Source organism: Eleutherodactylus coqui, chromosome 1, assembly GCF_035609145.1.
Source record: "Eleutherodactylus coqui strain aEleCoq1 chromosome 1, aEleCoq1.hap1, whole genome shotgun sequence".
In the NCBI taxonomy this organism is placed as follows: domain Eukaryota; kingdom Metazoa; phylum Chordata; class Amphibia; order Anura; family Eleutherodactylidae; genus Eleutherodactylus; species Eleutherodactylus coqui.
Window position 1 is genome coordinate 500097002 of NC_089837.1, and position 21938 is coordinate 500118939.

The window sequence follows — 21938 nt, forward strand, 5'->3', positions numbered from 1 at the left end:
TGTATGTGAAGCCCATGCTTTCCAATGGGTTCCTTCACATGAGCATGTTTTCTCTGATGCTAGAGGTAAAAAAATCATGGCGTGCCTTAGCTTGCCGTGATTTGTGTTTTTTTTTTTTTCATGTTTCCCTCGTTTAGGATATCGCACGAACTTGCGATTTTCATGCGATGCGTTTTTAACATTTTAAGTCCTATTGACTTTCGCGATAAAAAATTGCACCATTTTGTCACAAGCGGCTGCGATGCAAGATAGCGAGAACAAAGACGCAATTTTGCCATCATTTTCCGTACCCCACTCCCTGATGGTCTCAGAGCTGCTGTCATTTTATTTCTGCACTGCACAGAGTACGGGCTCATTAATATAAGCAGGGGTAAAACACTCAACCCAGAAGTTGGTGGAAAAAAAAACACTTTTGTGTTTAACATTAGTAACATAATTCATAAGGCCGAATGAAGACAATGTCCATCTAGTCCAGCCTGTCTATCCTCCTGTGTTGATCCAGAGGAAGGCAAAAAAAAAAACCCAAGAGCAGAAGCCAATTAGCCCTTTTGGGGAAATAATTCCTTCCCAACTCCCTAATGGCAATCAGAATAATCCCTGGATCAACCCCTAATAGTTCCTACCTGTCTGTATACCCGGATTAACAATTAACCTAAGATTTATAACCTATAATATCCTTCCTCTCCAGAAAGACATCAAGTCCCCTTTTAAACTCCTCTATGGATTTTGCCATCACCACATCCTCAGGCAGAGAGTTCCACAGTCTAACTGCTCTTACAGTAAAGAACCCCTTTCTGTGTTGGTGATGAAAACTACTTTCCTCTAGACGTAGCAGATGCCCTCTCATTACCGTCGCAGTCCTGGGTATAAACAGATCCTGGGAGAGATCCTTGTATTGTCCCCTCATGTATTCATACATAGTTATTTGATCACCTCTTAGCCGTCTTTTTTCTAGAGTAAATAGTCCCAATTTTGATGCCTCTCTGGGTATTCCAGTCCCGTCATTCCATGTATTAGTTTAGTTGCCCTTCTTTGAACCCCCTCCAGTACTGTGACATCTTTCCTGAGCACCGGTGACCAGAACTGTACGCAGTATTCCATGTGAGGCCTGACAAGTGCCTTATATAGTGGGAGGATAATGTTCTCGTCCTTCGCCCCTATACCTCTTTTAATGCACCCCAAGGGTGGTGTAGGTAAAACACGCTCAGGTCCTATGGGGTAACCTTGAAGGGGGAGTCCAGTTGTAAACTAAAAAACTATGGCTCTTGAAAAGTGGGGATGAAATGGCCCCAAAAACCGTTGTGTCCAAAATAGGCCAAGGCGTTAAAAGGTGTGGCATTGACTTGCAGGAATGCTGTTTTTCTAATAGGTGGCGCTGCAGAGGGATTAACATAGTATGTAAGGCCGAAAAAAGTCATCTGTCCATCCAGTTCAGCCTATTAACCCCTCCCACCCCCAATGTTGATCCAGAGGAAGACAAAATTGTTCCCTGTTCCTTTTTGCTGGTTTTACTTTCCACACATCTTTTCCTTTTCTTCCTTCAGACCCTGAATAATGAAGAACAGATGTGAGTTATGTATTGGATTTATTAATTGCCGTGACTTTCCAAAAATACATTCCCGCAGTTTGTTCCAAAGCAAAAATCGATGATGTGTATTTGGGCAGTCACTCGCGGTGCGACATATTGATTGTTTCCAAAGGTGACCTCAATCTGGAAACATATTTTTATTGCCCGTTAAAGGTCTTTTGCAGAAGCGCCATTCCAGGCTTCATAAGTAAAGGAACCCTCTGGGATAAAGCTATGTCCTTAGTTATTCACAAGGTAGGATCTATGGGGGTGGAGCATGACGACCGAAGAGCTGTCCTATCAGGGACTTTTGATGCGTAGCATATGGCACACCAGAACTCTGTTGATAGGTGGTTCGCTATGTACTATGTGGTTATGATTCTTTGACCCTGGGCCAATTGCCTAATCATAAAGTGATTAGGAGATCTGTTTTCATACACAGTGTTTGTGTTCAGACACTACATTAAAGGGTACCTTATCTCAGTGGGGTTGGCTTCTTTGCTTTGCGGCCCCATTGACTCCAACCAGGTCCTTCCCCAGTACTGGCTCTTTGTAGGTTTGCCTACTGGTGCTTGTGAATGTGTCAAGTGGGCAGTCCTCTCAATCATTGACATCAAACTTGATTGATTGTTAGTGGTGAGGATTGTCCACTTGACACATAAACAGCACCAAGAACCGAATCTACGAAGAGCCTACGCGAGGCAACTGGGGTGAGTATAACGAAAGGGAAGACATTGTTGAAGAAGGCAGGGCAATGAATGCAAAGCTATGCAGCCGGCCCCTTTGACACGAGGACATGACGAGTAATCCAATTTTTAAACTCTATGGTGTAATATAAAATGTGCTGTATACAAAGTGTTTTGTTTTGTGGTGGTTTGATGGCATTTTTGGCGGTCAGTGGTGGTTTTTATCAAACGTACTAAACTCTGGGAATGGAGAGAAAACCTGGGTACCGTATTCACGTATAATGTCTCTTTAAATAAAACAGTCCATAACCCGTGTTCGAGCATCAAAAACTTGTATGATATTAGTGTCTGCATCAGAGGTGTAACTTGAAGCTTCTGGGCCCCAATGCAAAACCTGTAACAGGGCCCCCAACTATAAGGCTTTATTCATAGTACTCGGCTCCCTATATGGAGAAGAGAGGCCTTATGGGCCCCCTAAGGCTCTTGGGCCCGGGTGCAACCGCATCCCCTGCACCCTGTATAGGTATGCCCTTGGTCTGCATTATGAGCCCTATCTCTTATAGCAGGCCTGCTAATTCACTGTCTTTAACCCTTTCATCTGTGTGCACACCTATTGTTCGATTGAGGCTAGCCTCACTTACAGTATGTCATGCAGTTATACTCACTTTGACTGACTCAGGCTAGTGCAGGGTCAGACGTGCTCCTCCAGCATGATTTCCGTACATCTTGTCGCTGTCTAGGTGTCCTGCTGGTCTAGAAGCACGTTGCTCCTTCTCTTAGTTCCAGACACTGTGATTTGGCACAAAAAGTTCCATTTATGACAAAGCTCCAATCTCTAGAAAGTTCCTACTGAGTATGCTCAGATCCATGGTGCCAAAATTTGGAACACATTTTGAAGCATGTGGTGATTTTAGTGCAATTTTTTGCACAAGTCACGGTCCATCTCCATGGTAATATTTTAACCCTTCACTTTAGTGACTCGTTCAAGTGACTATTTAGACCAGGGGTCCCCAACTCCAGTCCTCAGGGACCACCAACAGGTCATGTTTTCTGGATATCCTATAGTAAGAACACCTGTGGCAATGTCTAAGGCACCGACAATAATTACATCACCTGTGCAACACTGAGGAAATCCTGAAAACATGACCTGTTGGCGGTCCCTGAGGACTGGAGTTGGGGAACACTGATTTAGACAATAGTTTTCCCTTGTAATGTCAACCTAAAGCAGCTCTCTTTCCTTATCTCAGCAGGAAGTCTCAGCTCCCAATCAACAGCCAATCGGCATACCACTCCCTTATCACTGATGCCTTTTAAGCTGAAAAACAGCCTCACACTGAGCTCTTTCACACAAGCGCATATACGGCACGTTTTTACGCCGGGGCATATCTATATATATATAATTGAATGTATGTCTGTCTGCGTGTCTGTCTGTCCTTTATGCGCTACTACACCATTCATCCGATCGCCATGAAACTTTGGGAAGTTGTTGAGTACACTCCTGGGAAGATTATAGGCATAGTACATTTATGCTATGATAAATGGCGCGCGTGCGTGCGTCGTCGACAGTTACACCCCCCCACGTAGATCGTTCAATTTCCATCATTGCCACTAATTCTCTCACTTCCCGAGGTCGTAGAAACATGAAATTTGGCACAAGCATGGATTATGTCAAAAATAGGAAAAGTTCATGGGTCCCAACTCCATTATTCAATTCTAAGCGCAAAAGAATTAGTGTCCGAATTTTACGTACGGAATCTAATTTTCTCACTTCGCGATATCCTAGAAACGGGAAATTTGGCACGAACATTGATTATGTCATAAATAGGAAAAGCTAATGGGTCCCAACTTGATTATTCAATTCTAAGCGCCAAAGAATTAGCATCCAAATTTTATGTACGGAATCTAATTTTCTCACTTCCCAGTGTCATAGAAACTTGAAATTTGGCACGAGCATTGATTATGTCAAAAATAGGAAAAGCTAATAGGTCCCAACTCGATTATTCAATTCTAAGCGCAAAAGAAGTAGCGCTCAAATTTTATGTACGGAATCTAATTTTCTCACTTCCCAGTGTCATAGAAACTTGAAATTTGGCACGAGCATTGATTATGTCAAAAATAGGAAAAGTTAATGGGTCCCAACTCGATTATTCAATTCTAAGCGCAAAAGAAGTAGCATCCAAATTTTACGTACGGAATCTAATTCTTTCACTTCCTGATGTCATCTATATATAAAAAGGAATGTATGTCTGTCTGTCCTTTTTGCGCTACTACACCATTCATCTAATCGCCATGAAACTTTGGGAAGTTGTTAAGTACACTCCTGGGAAGATTACTGGCATAGTACAACTATCCTACGATAGGTGACGCGTGTGCGAGCATCGTCGACAGTTATGCCCCCCAGACAAAGATCGTTTGATTTCCATCTCAAGCACGAAAGCAAAAGGCATTACGAGCAACGGGAAGCGTGTTCAACCAGAAAATGATGCATCTGCCGAACGCTTCGCAAGACAATTGCTGGATATTGAGAATGCTGAGGTAAAATGAAAGCTGTGCTGTGATTGGTTGCTATTTCTTATACTGCTGAGGTAACATGAAAGCTGTGCTGTGATTGGTTGTTATTTCTCTTACTGCTGAGGTAACATGAAAGCTGTGCTGTGATTGGTTGCTATATATTATACCACTGAGGTAACATGAAAGCTGTGCTGTGATTGGTTGCTATATATTATACTGCTGAGGTAACATGAAAGCTGCTGTGCTGTGATTGGTTGCTATTTATTATACCGCTGAGGTAACATGAAAGCTGTGCTGTGATTGGTTGCTATATATTATACTGCTGAGGTAACATGAAAGCTGCGATGTGATTGGTTGCTATATATTATACTGCTGAGGTAACATGAAAGCTGCGCTGTGATTGGTTGCTATATATTATACTGCTGAGGTAACATGAAAGCTGCTGTGCTGTGATTGGTTGTTATATATTATACCGCTGAGGTAACTTGAAAGCTGCTCTGTGATTGGTTGTTATCTAGATATATAAAAACGAATGTATGTATGTATGTCTGTCTTCGCAGCAACACGCGACGGGTAAGCTAGTATACAATAAATAAGAAAACCCTGTCAGAGATTGCGGAAAAATGCCCATTGAGGCGCTTATATAGAGCGGGCGTGAAAATGTAAAAACGCGTGTGAAAGAGCACTTAGTGCTAGTCATAAGGAAGCCATACTCGTTAGATGTGTATCAACTAAGCTAATTGATTTTAGTACAACCAACTGACCATCTAAAATGTATGGCAGCTTCTGAACTCTCCCCGATGGCAGATATTACAGAAGATACTCACACTCAGCAGCGCTGCCCACACGCTGCTTGTTGCGCGATTCCTCCGGCTGCAGCGTCTACACGTTCTCACATGCTCTTCCTGATGTCACAATATAAACAGGAAGAGAGAGGAGGACTCGTCTTACGCCGTGACCATATGGAGTAACGGGCAGCATGTGTAGCGCTGCAGACGGAGGAGTTGGGCGACAAGCAGAAGTGAGTGTGAGCAGCGCTGCTGTGGTGTGAAACAGATGCTACTGCACACTAATTGCCTATCCACATGGAGGGCACGGGGGAGCCTTGCAACGACTTAAGTGTTGAGGGGGGCCTCAGGCCCCCCTAGCTTCGGACCCAGGTCACAATTGTGACCCCGGCGACCCCTATTGCTACACCAGTGTGGGGAGATAAGCCACTGCCAGAAGAGTCTGATATTGGGGACTCACACTTACCTGCAGAACGGTATCCTCCAACCCTTGTCCCTACTGCAGTTATCTAATAGCTATTATAGCTCAATGAAGAACATCTGTTAGAGGCGATCGGGGCGAGGATGAGTGTTTCTGTTAAGTCTACGATATAATTGAAACATAACACATGAACATGGGCGCTATGATATATGTGCCCTGACAATCCTCCACTGAGGACTCGCTCCCGCTTGATAAATAACTCCCATTATCCCTTTTGTGATAACACTCCTTGTAAAGTGTCTGGAAAACAGGCAGAGCTGCTACAATGTACCTTCCTGTTAATACATCACTCTCCAAGAAGTGCTATCAAAGGACACCAGTACAGTATGTGATATCCTACTCCTCAAACACGAGGAAGGTATTTCATCTCCGCAGCCTATGATACATTTATATGTTTGCGGTGCAGGGTACAAACACTTCGCGTATTTGTTCTGTTCTTGGCTCTCAAAGCATTGCCGTAGCGTGAGATTTATGTAGACCTGAGCGGGAGAAGCAACTATTTCTCTAGTTTATGCTGTAAGAAAATCCATGAATCACGGGAGAACGGGGTACAATACGCATCATACCTCCATTTTTTATCTTATTGGTTTCACTGTTTTGGCAGATCTTTGTTACGACTCATAAAATAGGAAAACCGGGGTTTATTTGTTTGATGGAAAGGCATATATTTCATAATATTTCAATGTCTATCTATGGCAATAGCTTTTGTCTAGCAGCAGCAGATCTAGAACTCGTCGGGGCCCCTAAAGCAAAACTAAGAATTGCTTCCAGCCTTGACTCATCTCTGTACATCCTTTAGTTATTTCCAATGCTCCCATAGTACTAGTACCTCCTCTGTGGCCCCACAAAGTTATAGTGCCCACTCTGTAACCTCAGAAAGTAAAAGTGCTACCTCTGTGGCCCCCCCAAACTTATTTTTCAACTTGGATATTTTTTTTTACTATTTTTTTTTTAACCTTTTTCTATGTCCCTGTAAGGGAATTGAACCCAAAATCCTATGTTCTCTCAGATATTACACTGCAGTACTTCTATACTGCAGAGTATTATGTCTTATATTTTCCATTACAAACCATGGCAGACCCAGAGGCTGTTGTCAGGCATCGAGTTACCATGGACTGATTACATCCCAGAGGGAGCTTGCTCCCTCTTAACTCCTTACATGCTATAATTAACATGAAGGGCCAAACATGGCACAAGGACTCAACCACTGGGGTGAAGGTCCATGCAGCGAGTGGGAGGAGAGGGAGAATGCTTCCGTGCTATTGGCTGGCATCATTGAAGTGGTTGATGCTGCACAGAAGGAATTGGTTCATGATGCTGAGTTTGAACGTGGTCTCATTCCCCTGGGATACTTTTATGTAAGACCTCTGGCCAGGTTGGGGGTCATGAATACTTGGAGACTGTGTTAACACTAGTGTAGAAGTTAGAGTATAGCACCATTAATTAATTACTTTTGGGGTAATTGTTGGGTTAGTGCAATGTTCAATGGTTGTGATGTTATGTAACTGGTTTTCTCTGCCATATAAGAGGATGTAAGGGGGCAGCAAGGCACCTGCTTCAGAAGAGGTAATAGGACTGATGTGAAGCGGGGATCGAACTGCTGTTATTGTATGATGACCTCTGTAAGATAATGTCTTCAGTGTGTTAGAGTTCTGTGTCAAGGAAGGCGATATATATATATATATATATATATATATATATATATATATACCATTGTGTTATTCCGGGTAACGAGAACTCAAAGACTGCATAATGAGTAATGCAGTACTGTCCCTTTAAAAGAGTTTATATGGAATTATTATGTAACATGTAAGTACACGATCCCCCCTGAAGATGAGCTGTTGTTAAAACTGTTGCCATTCAATTAAAGCTATTTTTTAAAAAGTGCCGCCTCTGCTGCCGCCTGTCACTGCTGTGCCATCATGTACCCTGCCACCTGGCATTTACCACCCAGACCAGTTATATCTTCTAATGGCACCACTTTGGGGTACAGGAATCTGAAATTCCACCCCTTTTTTTCTTTTTAGGTTTTCTTTTAAGGGGTTCACCGTACGGTATGAATGAAATGTTACTTCAGGGTGATACGATTATAACGATATTATATGTGTTGTTTTTGTTTTTTATGTGTTCCAATTTTTTTTTTCAAAGGGTTTTTAGTATAGAAAAATAGTATTTGCATCCCCATGACACTTTTCATGTTCCGCCAATGGAGCTTTATGAGATATTGATTTTTTTTTTTTGCAGGTTGAGTCGTAGTTTCCATTCGCACAAGACACGTAAAAACCAGCAATTTTTAAAAAATAATATAACCTTTTTAATAAAAAAAATAAAATATATATATATATTTGCATTGCTACCTCCCATGATTTCTTTTTGCCAAGTACGCTGTTGTTTTGTACCAATGCAACTTTTAGATAAATTTTTATTGCACTTTTTTGGCGGCAGATGAATGAAATATATACATGTTTGCATTGTTTAAAAAATATATATTCTACACAGCTTATAGTGTGGGATGACAGACATTAATATTTTTATAGTACGGGTTATTATAAATGCCGTGATATGTAATATGTTTATTTAAATTTTTCTATGATCAAGGGGGTCTGTAGAGAAAAAGTGGGATATCTTTTTTTTTTTTTTTTTTTTTTTGTAAATAACCGTTATTTAACTTTATTGAACTTTTTTTTTTAACCCTTAGCCCCCTTTTTCTGTTCCTGCAAGCGACTTGACGATGTGATCATTCAATCGCTGCTACACTACACTGCATTACTTATATAGTGCAGTACTTTTATAGTGTACTTTTCACCGATAAGCAATCAGCTGCCTCCCTCTGTCACCTGCTTACATCCCATGATCACTATTAGAGATGAGCGAACGCGTTCGTCCGAGCTTGCTATTCGTGCGAATATTAGGGTGTTCGGGATGTTCGTTATTCGTAACGAACACCATGCGGTGTTCTGGTAAATTAAACTTTCTTCCCTGAGACGTTAGCGCTTTTTTTTGGCCAATATAAAGACAGGGAAGGCATTACAACTTCCCCCTGCAACGTTTAAGCCCTATACCACCCCCCTGCTGTGAGTGGCTGGGGAGATAAGGTGTCACCCGAGTATTGAAATCTGCCCCTCCCGCTGCTCGCTATGGATGCATTCTATATGCGCTCAATGGGGCCAGCGGCAGCAGCGCTGACCCCATTGAGAACATATAGAAGACAAATCCTTCTTCTCTGGCACAGCTGTAACAGCTGTAGCAGAGAAGAACGATGTTTGCCCATTGAATTCAATGGAGCGGCAATACAGCATGTTCCACTGAATGCAATGGGCTGCCGGCGATCGCAGGATGAATGGTCGGAAAGGGGTTAAATATATAACCCCTTTCCTGCAATTCATCCAGAAATGTGTTACACTAAAAATATATACCGGCGTATAAGGCGACCGGGCGTATAAGACGACCCCCCAACTGTCACCTTATACGCCGGTAATACAGTGGAGCAAAGAATAAAAAGCATTACTTACGTTTTTAGATGATCTGCGGCGCTCCTGCAGGCTGTCGCTCCCTCCTGGTCCACGGCAGACAAGCTTTCTCCACGAAAGACTTTAAATCCCTGCCTCCAGGAAGACACGTCTCTTCAGCCAATCACAGCCAATGACAATGATGTCATTGAATGGCTGTGATTGGCTGTGTTTCTGGAGGCGGGGATTTCAAGGCTTGAAATCCCCGCCTCCAGAAACACAGCCAATCACAGCCATTCAATGACATCATTGTCATTGGCTGTGATTGGCTGAAGGCACGTGTCTTCCTGGAGGCAGGGATTTAAAGTCTTTCGTGGAGAAAGCTTGTCTGCCGTGGACCAGGAGGGAGCGACAGCCTGCAGGAGCGCCGCAGATCATCTAAAAACGTAAGTAATGCTTTTTATTCTTTGCTCCACTGTATTACCGGCGTATAAGGTGACAGTTGGGGGGTCGTCTTATACGCCCGGTCGCCTTATACGCCGGTATATATTTTTAGTGTAACACATTTCTGGATGAATTGCAGGAAAGGGGTTATATATTTAACCCCTTTCCGACCATTCATCCTGCGATCGCCGGCAGCCCATTGCATTCAGTGGAGTCGGCTGTATTGCCGCTCCATTGAATTCAATGGGCAAACATCGTTCTTCTCTGCTACAGCTGTTACAGCTGTGCCAGAGGAGGACGATCTTTATGCTGACAGTGGGGGGGGGGGGGGGGGGCACTCTTGCCGCTATTGTGGCTTAATAGTGGGACCTGTGAACTTGAGATGCAGCCCACCATGTAGCCCCTCGCCTGCCCTATCCGTCACTGTGTCATTCCCATCACTTTCCTGAATTGCCCAGATTTTCACACATGAAAACCTTAGCGAGCATCGGCGAAATACAAAAATGTTCCGGTCGCCCATTGACTTCAATGGGGTTCGTTGTTCGAAACGAACCCTCGAGCATCACGGGAAGTTCGTTACGAATAACGAACACCCGAACATTTTGGTGTTCGCTCATCTCTAATCACTATTGCATGTAAGGGTTTAAAAGGTTATCTGACATCTGCACCTTGGCTCTTCCCTGCATGCGATTCCCTTAGATAAAGCTGCCCTAAAAGCACAGTTGCCTAGCCTAAAGCCCCTTGGTGACCACTGTAGAAACCTATATGGCTGGTCACTAAGCGGTTAAAAAAATACTGAAATATTTCAGCTCTGAAGCTAGCAGAATTATGAATGCAGCTCTGGAGTATAATACAATCTGTAACTCGGATGATAAAATAATTAATATATTAACAAAGTGACTCAATTCTAGGTATAAATTGAAAAAAGGTGGATCTGCCCTTTTAATTTAATGATCTCTATGTCTACAGCTTCGATAAAACTGCTATCAAGACCAATAAAGAAGGGGCGGTAATGACGGCGGTGTAATATAGATTAATGCTATTCCAACACGGTATAAAACCCTCAGTTACAAGATTTCTGATACGATCACAATACTTAAACCATTCGTTTTTGAGCAGGAAGAAGACGTCTCCAGAGGCCAAGCAGGTTGCTATCACTAAACAGTCATTTATCTCGGCGCACTCCAATATATTAAGCACTTTGCATCCTGTGCCGTTTTAGCTGCGGGCAAGTATCATTTAGGAGAAGTGTATAGCTCGATGGTCTTCCTGTTGGGTAGCTGCGGAGTGCGGCATGTGCAGTTTGCAGGCTGTTCCTGTTTATTATGTCTGGATACGTTTTAGCATTTCTATGAGAAGTTCTGTTTAGCTGCCTGTTATACTTCCCTAGATAATCTAGATATACTGCATTCATCATGGACTTGCACCCTGGGAGGCGCTCTTGGCATTATGCGCCTGAGGCTATGTTCACGCCATGTTTCTGGGGAACAGAATAATCACGCAAGGAGTGGGTGAAAGGGTCAGGCTTATATAGGAGGTGCTAATTAGCACCAGGACAGAGAGGCAGGAACAAGATCAGGAGCAAGGACAATGCTAGGATCAACAGAGGAGCCTGTCCAGCAAGCTGGATAGCTCACTGGGAAGAGAAACAGAGGAGGTCCGATACCTGACACACTTAGGTTTTCCCAAATTGGAGCCAATATGTGCTGAACCGTCAGATGCCAAACCACTAGAAGAGTCTGTGACCACTGGCGTAACTTTAGAGGATGCAGGGGATGAGGTTGCACCCGGGCCCAGGAGCCTTAGGGGGCCCATAAGCCCATTCTTCTCCATCTAGTGAGCCCAGTACCATGGATAAAACATTATATTTGGGGGCCCTGCTACAGACTTTGCATTGGGGCCCAGAAGCTTCAAGTTACGTCTCTGTCTGTGACCAAGCTTTCACCCAAACAAGTGATGTGGGGAAGGGTGATGCTGCTAAACCTGAACGTCTCGCCTATGGTTAGTGTATGCCTGCGCCTGCCTGAGATGACCTCAGCTGGCATCCCCCTGTCACCATCTTCATTACAATGATCTACTTGGCTACAGGGTATTCTATCTTTGCCTATTTCATGACACTTTTCCTCAGATGCAGATACAAGTCCATCTTCACTAGTATATGTGGACAGTTCTCAGCTTGCCTCTTCTCAATATGACTACAGAAGGTATTTTGAGGTGCTCCTGAGTTAAGCAGGGGTGAGATCTAAAGGGGTTGTCCAGGATCAAAAAAACCTAGCTGCTTTCTTCCAGAAACAGCACCACATCTATTCTTGCTTTATTTCTGTTATTGAAATCCAACTCCATTGAGCTGCAATCTTGGACACAACCCATGGACACGTGTGACACTGTTTTTTTGAAGAAAGCAGCCATGTTTTTCTAATCCTGTACAAGAATACATCTGGTTTGTACTCTATTTCATACCTGAATGATAATGTTAAAGGAATCATACAGTAGATGTCATCTAATTACTTTGTATTTATTTTCCCAGGTAACTATGGAGAAAGGGGGATGGAAGCCTTTAAGGACATGTCCGCCAAGGATGGGGTCTGCATAGCTCACTCATACAAGATTTACAGCAATGCCGGAGAACAGAACTTTGATAAATTATTAAAAAAATTGCGGAGTCATCTTCCCAAGGCCAGAGTCGTGGTCTGCTTCTGTGAAGGAATGACCGTCAGAGGACTTTTAATGGCTATGAGGCGTCAGGGGATCATCGGGGAGTTCCTTCTTCTCGGCAGGTAGGTTACCATGCTTACTATTGAGTTTCTGGAACTGATGGGCTTGGTTTCAGAACATTATCTGTCTTTGTATTCAGATATTGAGTGTATTAGAGTGTCTTAGGATGGAGTACATTGGCGCATATGGGACAGAGGAACCCATAGCCAATATGAATATGGGCCCCCTCATTATGATGTCTGATTTGCCATCCAGGACACAACATGTGTTAGTTTCTCCTTCTATGACTCGTTAGCCATTTACAGTATGTTTGCTACTCATCGCTTCTTCTGGGGAGTCCTGAATGAGTTCTTGCCACCCAGTAGCAAAGCAGATAGGCCCAACCAGAACAGGCTATTTTTCTCCAAGGTCCTCATTCTAGAGCATGGTCTTACCTCCATATGTATGACTACCTTTGTCATTTTTTGGAAGGTCATTGGATTCTGTAGTTGATTAAGTCTATGGCTTCTTGAACACTTCTTATCTGTGTTTACACTGGAGACTTTCTCGTATGAGTCTTGTCCGTTGTGAGATGCACAAAAATAGAACCCATTATTTTCAATGGGTCTATTTCACTTGGGTGATTTTTCTTTCACAGTGATGCTGCAACAGAAAAATCACAGCGTGTCCTCTTTTTCTGCAATTCCATGGAAAACTCGCCCATCGTGGGTTTTCAGAGTGCGCTATCAGTCCGAGTTTCTCGGATTAATATCGCAATCGTCTATGTAAATATAGCCTTATGCTATTCCTGTGGGAAAAAAAGGCACGGCCACAAGAATTCCGACCAAGTGCAAATTCTTTAAAATGTCCTCCATAAGGAAACGCTGAGGCCATGCAACCGAGCATAAATGATACCATGTTACATGGAAGGCACCCATACAGTGTAGAAACTGGTACTAACTCAAACTCGCCTGCCTCATTGATATAAACGATGGTCCTGAATGTCTGGATCAGTTCCTAGAGCTGGATCGTTGTACTGGGCTTACTTTACTCCCTCTTCTTGATCACCTACCGACAATAGTAGAGGAGACAGATGGAAGAGAGTAAGGCCGGCCTCACAATGCCATTGTCATTGATGCATCAGCACAACATTAGCTAAGGCTATCCCATTTTTGTCTGCTTTGGGGAAACGTTTAATAACTTTACCTCCTAAATTCACCTACATAAGCTACAGGCCATAAGTATACAGTGAGAAAGATGAGCTGTGATCTCCTCTATTATAACTGTGCGACAGGAGCTGTGAGATCATCATTAGTAACTGTGACAGGAGTGCCCGTGTCCCCCTCTGGACAGTTTCTGTGGTAATATTCATGGGGGGAATAGCTATATAATGAACTAGCTGATATACCCGGCTTCGCCCAAGTTAATTTGGTACTGGTGTTTATCTGGTGTTCACACTGAAAATCTTATGAAGTCGTGGTTACTTTAGAGATACTGAGGAAAAACATATGTTCACCATTTTGCATAGTTCTCTGTGTTACCCAGGAAACACCATGTGGAGGTAGCCATGCGACATTTCCTTTATATAAAATGACATCAGGAAGTGAGAGAATTAGATTTCATACGTAAAATTTGGACGCTAATTCTTTTGCACTTAGAATTGAATAATCGAGTTGGGACCCATTACCTTTTCCTATTTATGACATAATCAATGCTCGTGCCAAATTTCACGTTTCTATGACACCGGAAAGTGAGAAAATTACATTCCGTACGTAAAATTTGGATGCTAATTCTTTTGCGCATAGAATTGAATAATCGAGTTTGGACCCATTAGCTTTTCCTATTTATGACATAATCAATGCTTGTGCTAAATTTCACGTTTCTATGACACCGGGAAGTGAGAGAATTAGATTTCGTACGTAAAATTCGGACGCTAATTCTTTTGCGCATAGATTGAATAATCGAGTTGGGACCTATTAACTTTTCCTATCTATGACATATTCAATGCTCGTGCCAAATTTTAAGTTTCTATGACATTGGGAAGTGAGAGATTTAGATTATGTACGTAAAATTTCGATGCTAATTCTTTTGCGCTAGAATTAAATAATCGAGTTGGGACCCAATTACTTTTGCTATTTTGGACATAATCTATGCTTGCGCCAAAATTCATGTTTCTACGACATCGGAAAGTTGGAAAACTTTTGGCGAGTCAGTCAATCAGTGAGTAAGTGAGGGCTTTCGTCTTTATATATATATAGATGTTTTTTTGTTTTTTTTAAATCACCGAAGTGGCCCTTTAAAGGGGTTTTCTAGGCAAATTCTATTGATAACCTATCCTCAAGTAAGGCAATACATAAAGTAAAGACGCTCACCTCTCCACCACGCAATGTCTCCCTTTTCTTGATTTCACCGTGGGATCAGCTCCTCTTGGAGAAACTTGCTTTTTAAGATCGCTGCCATGCGATCCAACCAGCTCTTTTGTCAAGTAAGCAATAATTTTCAAGAACTTCGGACTTTCATAACATTGTGCTCATAACATCATGGTTTAAGGTGTCCCTGGAGTACGCGTTTCGATCCTTAGTTTAGATCTTGATTACCTCTAAACTAAAGATCGAAACGCGTAGTCCAGGGACACCTTGAACCATGATATTATGAGCACAATGTTATAATAAAGCAAGTGACTTACTTTTATGAAATTCCGAAGTTCCTGAAAATTATTGCTTATCCTCAAGTAAGGTCATCCATAGATTGCCAGGGACCTACCTTTCACATCCCTGGCAATCAGCTGATTTTCCAGCACGCAGTCAGTAAAGCAAGGCCAGACATCGTTGTAGAGGTTGGAGGTGGAAGCGTCATAAATAGAGATGAGTGAACGTACTCTTTTTGGGCGTTTTTGCACTCGAGCACCGCTTTTTCCGAGTAACTGACTACTCGGACTAAACGATTCGGGGGGGCGGCGTGGTGGAGCAGGGGGTAGCAGTGGGGAACAGGGGGGAGCTCTCTCTCTCCGAATCTTTTCATCCGAGTAGTCAGTTACTCGGAAAAAGCGGTGCTCGAGTGCAAAAACGCCCGAAACGAGTACGTTCGCTCATCTCTAGTCATAAAGGGCTTCTCTCCCATTGAAATCAATAGGACCTGAAGCCTCCAATTACACTTTTGCCATGGACAACGGGGTCAGATGCGGAATTGAAATTGGCAATGCTCCCACCGGGGATACACAAAACGATAAGCAATATTAAAAATCATTTGCAAAGTTATTACATGGGTATCTAATCTCATTTTAGACTCATCTAATCTAGTCTCGATTTAGACCTTTAAGGATTATAGAATATCTACTTTTGTGGCCCTCAGCAACTCTGAATGCGGTGGCTTCGGGAGGTCGGGAGGATACAAATAACCAATCGCCCTGCACTATGCTGCTTTTTGTAACTTCCATAGAATTTCCAATCTCATAACTATCTCATATTCAGCAGTGTTTTTATCTCAGCCATGTACAAAACACCCCTTTAAGTTTTGGAATTTAATTTCAATGTACTGAAGCAATACAAAAAAAAATACCCTTAAGCCACTGATAACTTGCCTGTAATACCATGCCAAACCACATGGTGTGCAATTAAAAAAAAAACAATTGAGAAATAGCAAGAAAGAGAGTCAATCAGGCATGTGTAGTGGATCATTCTTACAGCACCATCTAGTGGTTGGAATACAAAGTGCAGTCATTTACATTTTTTATTGCTTGCAGGATCTGCTAAAAAAAAGCTTTTAGAGAAACTAATAAAAACTGAATAATAAAAAACTAATGTGAACTAGTTTTATAATTGTTGTGTCACCCATGGAAGTTGGTCTGATAAATGGGTTCAAAAATTCTGAGCAATGTTTAGCATATCACATTATTTACATCTAATTGGCTGAACGCCTTGTGTCTTATTGGTTTTTTTTACTGCCTAATTAGATGGTAAGCTCTTTGTAGCTGGTTTGTCTTCCGCTGCCAAGACGGGGGTTATATTTAGACTTGGTTCTGCCCTAAGTATCATTAACAACTGTGTTTTGCATCAGTAATTGTAGATCCTATGTGCCCATTTTTTTTTTCAATTTTCACTGCGCTTTCTTGTATAATCTAAGAAAATAACACAGAGAAAAGAGGACCTGAGTCATTAAACATACACACATCTACAGCAGAGTTCCTGTCTTTAAAGTGGTTTTCCCACAACTTAAAATTGCTTCATAGGCACTTTGTCCTTCCTGGTTGCTGCTGACCAGGACATATGACTAATGTAGCCAATCACTGGCCACAACAGTGACCTTCTATAGCCAGTGATTGGCTGCAACAGTCACATATCTTGGTCAGCAGCAACCAGGAAGGTGGCTATGAAGCTATTTTAAATTTTGGGAAAACCCCCTTAAGTCCTTTTAGGGCATATTTACATCATAGAGGGGATGCTCTTTGCAAGGGACCTCCTTCCATTAGGCAAAGTGGAGTGTGGCTGCATTTAGCCCTCTGTAAACAGTGGCAATGTTGAGATATGGTAATAACTTCTAGTAAAGTCTTTAGTAAAGCCCAGCTTGGATAATCAACAGTAATCTTGATATCAGTTACTTCTTACACCAGGTGCCCTTACACACTGACTTTTATCACTGACAAAATCTACGTTGTTAGACCAATTCTCTGGCGCCGTCTTTTGTAGGATATAGATGATACACTTAATTCAGATGCTGCAGCACCGTCTCTGTGTGTTACACTCCCACCACTGTTAAGTCATATGGTGCAGTATAGATGTTCCCGCTCAATGTATTTAGACTTTAGGCAGTGCCCAGTTAAGCCTCTTTTACATGGGATGACTGTGCGGCGCTGACGTGTCCTACAGTCATCCCAGCGACGATCTCTTCCGTGCTTTCACACAAGGACAATCGTCGGTCAATGAATAAAGCTGGAGTGGGCTGGAGATTTACAGTAATCGGGCCGGTAGATGAATGATGGCCTGCTCACACAGGATGATGCAGCGGCAGACCGCGATTTTATGGTCTGCATGAAAGTTCTGATCAGTGATTTATCGTTGATCGGTCTTCACTGCATGCGGTCACACTACACAATTAGCGTGCAAACCGATTGATCTAACGAGTAATTTGCCCAATAATCTAAAGGAGCTTTACCCAGATGTTCAGTTTTTCCTTGTTAGTTGCCGTCACTGCTGGGATCCCTCCAGACCTTTTTAGTAGCGTGGAAGAGGGGAAAGGTGGCTACCGAATGCGTCTGGCTCCTCTTCACTCCCATTTGCACAAAGCATTGTGCACAAACTTCTCAAAATTTCATTGCCCCAACAGTAGACTCACGACAGTGGGGTTGTGAAGACGCACATTAGATATTGCTGTCAGATCCTCTTGATGACAGCAGGACTTACCTATGTGGGATATAAGCATTATATCATATGTTATGCAGGCATTATATGACACTACTTGCGGAACGCCCCATCCAGTTTTTTGCCCAGGGAAACAGAAAATGCCTCCAACCCTGATTACAAATATAGCCGATAACGTGTCTCCCCACATGTATATAAGGCAGTTGTTTCCAATCTGTGGGTAGCCAGATATTGAAAATCTAAGACTCCAATCATGCCCTTACAGCTTATGGCATACTAGGACTTGTAGTTTAGCAATACCTGGAGACCACCGATATAAGGTAACCATTGGCTTTAACTACAAACAATCCATTTACATGAAAATATCTATATAAATGAGTGATGGAATAATCCTCTGAAGCGCCACCTATTGGAAGGTAGTTTCCATGTGAGTCAATATCAGACCTTTTAATAGGCATTGTAATATCAGTAGGCATGTAAACTAAACCATAATATCCATGTACAGACAGTTGTTTTGGGATTCTTGCCCCTTATCTGCGTACAGCAGGTTTCTGGTCGGCCAGGTAAGTAGCCATTAATGTGTGTCGAGGGATGGGGAGAGGAGTAATGTTTCTCCTTGTGGAGAGCACCACAAGGCTGTAGGCAGTCTTACAGGCCATGCAATGTTCCTTGGGAAAAAGCTATGCAAATATGTGATGGAATAATCCTGCACAGCGGCAGCTATTGGAAGGGAGCTATCCTAGGTGTCCATATCTGACCTTTTACCAGGCCTTGCATCATGACTAGGGATGTAAGCCAACTGTTGCAAGGCCTGCTAAATGGTTTGATATTGACTCATAAGCTACTTCCAATAGGTGGCACTGTGGAAGATTATTCCATTGCTCATTTGCATATGTTTTCCCAGGGAGCATTGCATGGCCTATCAGATTTCCCACATGCTTGTGGTGCTCTCCGCAAGAAGAAACATTACCTACCCTGGATTTAGATGAAAATATCCAGAGTTGTTTTATACCAGGGCTGAATCTCCGTGAGTGCGCCTGGTCTCGGAGGGATCCCCCATGGGTAATTATTCAATCTATATTCCATTTCACCTTACAGTAGCAATAAAAAGAAGAAAAATCGCTTTAAAACTTGATTTAATTAGAGCCGATGAGATTATGCTGTAAGTAGTCAGATTGCCTTTCAGCACATTAAGTGAATATTATAATTCTGTTAGCCTTAGGTTCAGACAACGGTGTACAGCTCTTTAAAGAACTCCACATCGAAGAAAAAGCGGCTTACAACATTCCACAGGTAGAACCGCAGAAACTTTTTTAGAAACTTTTTGTCAAAGTAGCAGTGATAATATGACAGTGACGTATTCTCTTCTCTAACCTGTGCAGAGCAAATCCAAGGGGGCATGTTTATTGGGGAGGCAACAGCTAGATGTCTGATCAGTGGGGTCTAACTGGTGGAATGTAACTACTCTTACCCCTCGCTTATACAAGGGTCTGCGTTTATCGAAGAGGCAACAGTTAAGGTGCATTTACATATTCTTTCAAAGGACTGTAAGACTGAAAGATTTTGCAATCTATTTGCATAAAGTGTTAATGGCCATAATCATTGTCATCTTCATTTGCATGTAAAAGGGTCTCCAGGGGAGCTGTTTGCAGAGCCCAGCGTGTGATTAATCACACACCCAGCTGCATTGTTCTGATTATTTTATGATGCCCACACTTACTTGTAGCTCATTTTTGGCCATTTGAACGAATTTTGAGCGATAATCGCTATGTGTAAATGGGCCTTTAGATAGACCCCATAATCACATTTTAGTGATCAGCTAACTGCTCTGACTACATCCAAGGGCTCATCTTTATTGGGGAGAAAATGGCTTACTGAAAAGTCAACACTTACATTTCTAATCACCAAATCTGATCAGTAGGTACCTTTACATGGGGCTATTACCACCTGAAATCTTGCTGGAAATGGTAAATTTGTGCAAATTGTCACATGTACCTGTGGCCACGAAGAGGGCACTGAGCAAGAAATTGCTCACTTGTCTGAGTCGCTGAGATTTTAGCAAAACTAAAAGCCAAGTAACTATTGGGCTATGTAAACAGGTGCCATTCAATGTTTGAGCGACTCTATTTGCTGTAAATAAAGGCGCGCGGGACGGAAAATCTCCGGCTGCTCCAAATTAATTAGTTGAAAGACTACATTGTTGCTGTGTAAAGCACAAGACTGATAGTTGGACGCTTATGCGTCTGACACTCTGCCCATGTAAAGGTACCTTAACCACTCTGACCTCCACAATATCCAAGAACTTATACTTGTTGGGGAGGCAAAAGCTGGGTGGCTGACTGGTGAGAGTCTAAACACTCTTCCTTCCACCTGATCCAAGGCACATGTTTCTTGAGGAAGACAACAGTTAGACCCCAATTGATCAAACTTTGGGGATCAGATATCTAACTGCTCTGACCCCCATCAGATTCAAGGGCTTATCTTTACTGGGAAGTCTATACCTAAATATCTAATTACCAACATGTAATCAGTGGGGTGTAACCACTCTGTTCCCCAACAGATCCAAGAACTTATCTTTGTTGGTGATGCAGCAGCTAGATATTTAAACGCTAATGTCCAATTGGTTTGTGGTATAACGAGTGGGAGGTGTAACTGCTCTGACCCTCACCAGCACCAAGGACTTATGTTTATTGGGGATTCAACAGCTAGATATCTAATCACTTACGACTGGTCTTTTGGTGTCAAAACGCTCTGACTGCCACCAATCCATAGAAAGTGGTAATAAAAAACAGCACTGTTCCACTTTGGTTTCTAATGGCTCTATTCTGCTGTTTTTGAAGCCATTGAAAACAATGGGTCGATAATGAGTACTTGGTAAAAAAAAAAAATCAAGTAGATTTGGTAACTGATAGCAATCAGGCACTGATGAAGTATCCTGACAATATGCTATCAATGTCCTTGCTAAGACCTATAGGTAAAGTGGATCGGCAAACCTGACACGGTAAAACTTGATAACAGTGGTCTTACGAACTGCAAATGGATAAGGTTCGCGGCCGACCCAGAATCAATAAATGCCTGTCCCACCCTATGAAAAGCCTTGTAAAACACACTACAAGGCGCCAGTAATTTAGGAAGTACCTGACCTCCTAGATGACCCTCCCGACAGTCACCTAGGAGCTGAAGTTTTCCTGCTGCTTTCGTGGCTGCCTTTCCTGGCAGGACGCGATGCAATGACCAGCCTTGCCGCAGTAGAAACAGAGTTCGTTTGAAACCCAGAACCACCTCCGTTCTTCAGGACTCAACCGGTCCACTTCCATATCATCAGCTCCGGGGGTTGACAATGGGGTACAGGCTGTAGAAGTCGCCACAGACTTGGCACTACGTTCTTGACGGTACTCTAGCTTCGCTTCCCTTCTAGACCTGATTCTACGATCAGCTCTGACGGCCAATTCCATAGCCTGATTCAAAGTAGAGGGTGCTGGATGAGATAGCAATAGATCTTTTACTGCATCAGACAGGCCTACCAAAAATAAATCTTTGAGCGCCCAGTCGTTCCATGCAGATTCACCTGAATACTGCCTGAAACTAGAGCAATATTCTTCTGCCGACTGGCGCCCCTGGCGAAGAGCCAACAGTTGACTGACTGCGTAACCTGCACCATCAGGTTCATGAAAAATATTCCCAACCTCAATGAAAAAAGAGTCCACCGACTGCAGACGAGCGAAATCAGCCAGTAAAGAATAGGCCCATGACTGAGGCCCTTCTCTGAGCAAAGAAATAACAATCCCCACCCGTTGGGGCTCGGACCCAGAGGAACGATGCCGCAAGCGAAAAAACAACTTACAAGCCTCCCGGAAGACAACAAATTTTTTCCAGTGGCCCAAGAACACCTCGGGTAATGGGCATTTAGGTTCAAGTCCTGGATCAGCTGGCACAACCAACCGCTGCTCATGATGGCTGA

At 42.8% G+C, this 21938-nt stretch overlaps 1 protein-coding gene across 2 annotated transcripts in view; it reads left to right on the plus strand.

Annotated features, from left to right (window-relative positions):
• The window catches only part of GRM5 (glutamate metabotropic receptor 5), a 281050-nt gene that overhangs the window by 50748 nt on the left and 208364 nt on the right, over positions 1–21938 (plus strand). For both annotated transcript variants that reach the window (XM_066594092.1, XM_066594093.1), the window contains exon 2: positions 12454–12703. In XM_066594092.1, the coding sequence (XP_066450189.1) occupies positions 12454–12703 (250 nt within the window). The remainder of the gene's footprint in view (positions 1–12453; positions 12704–21938) is intronic.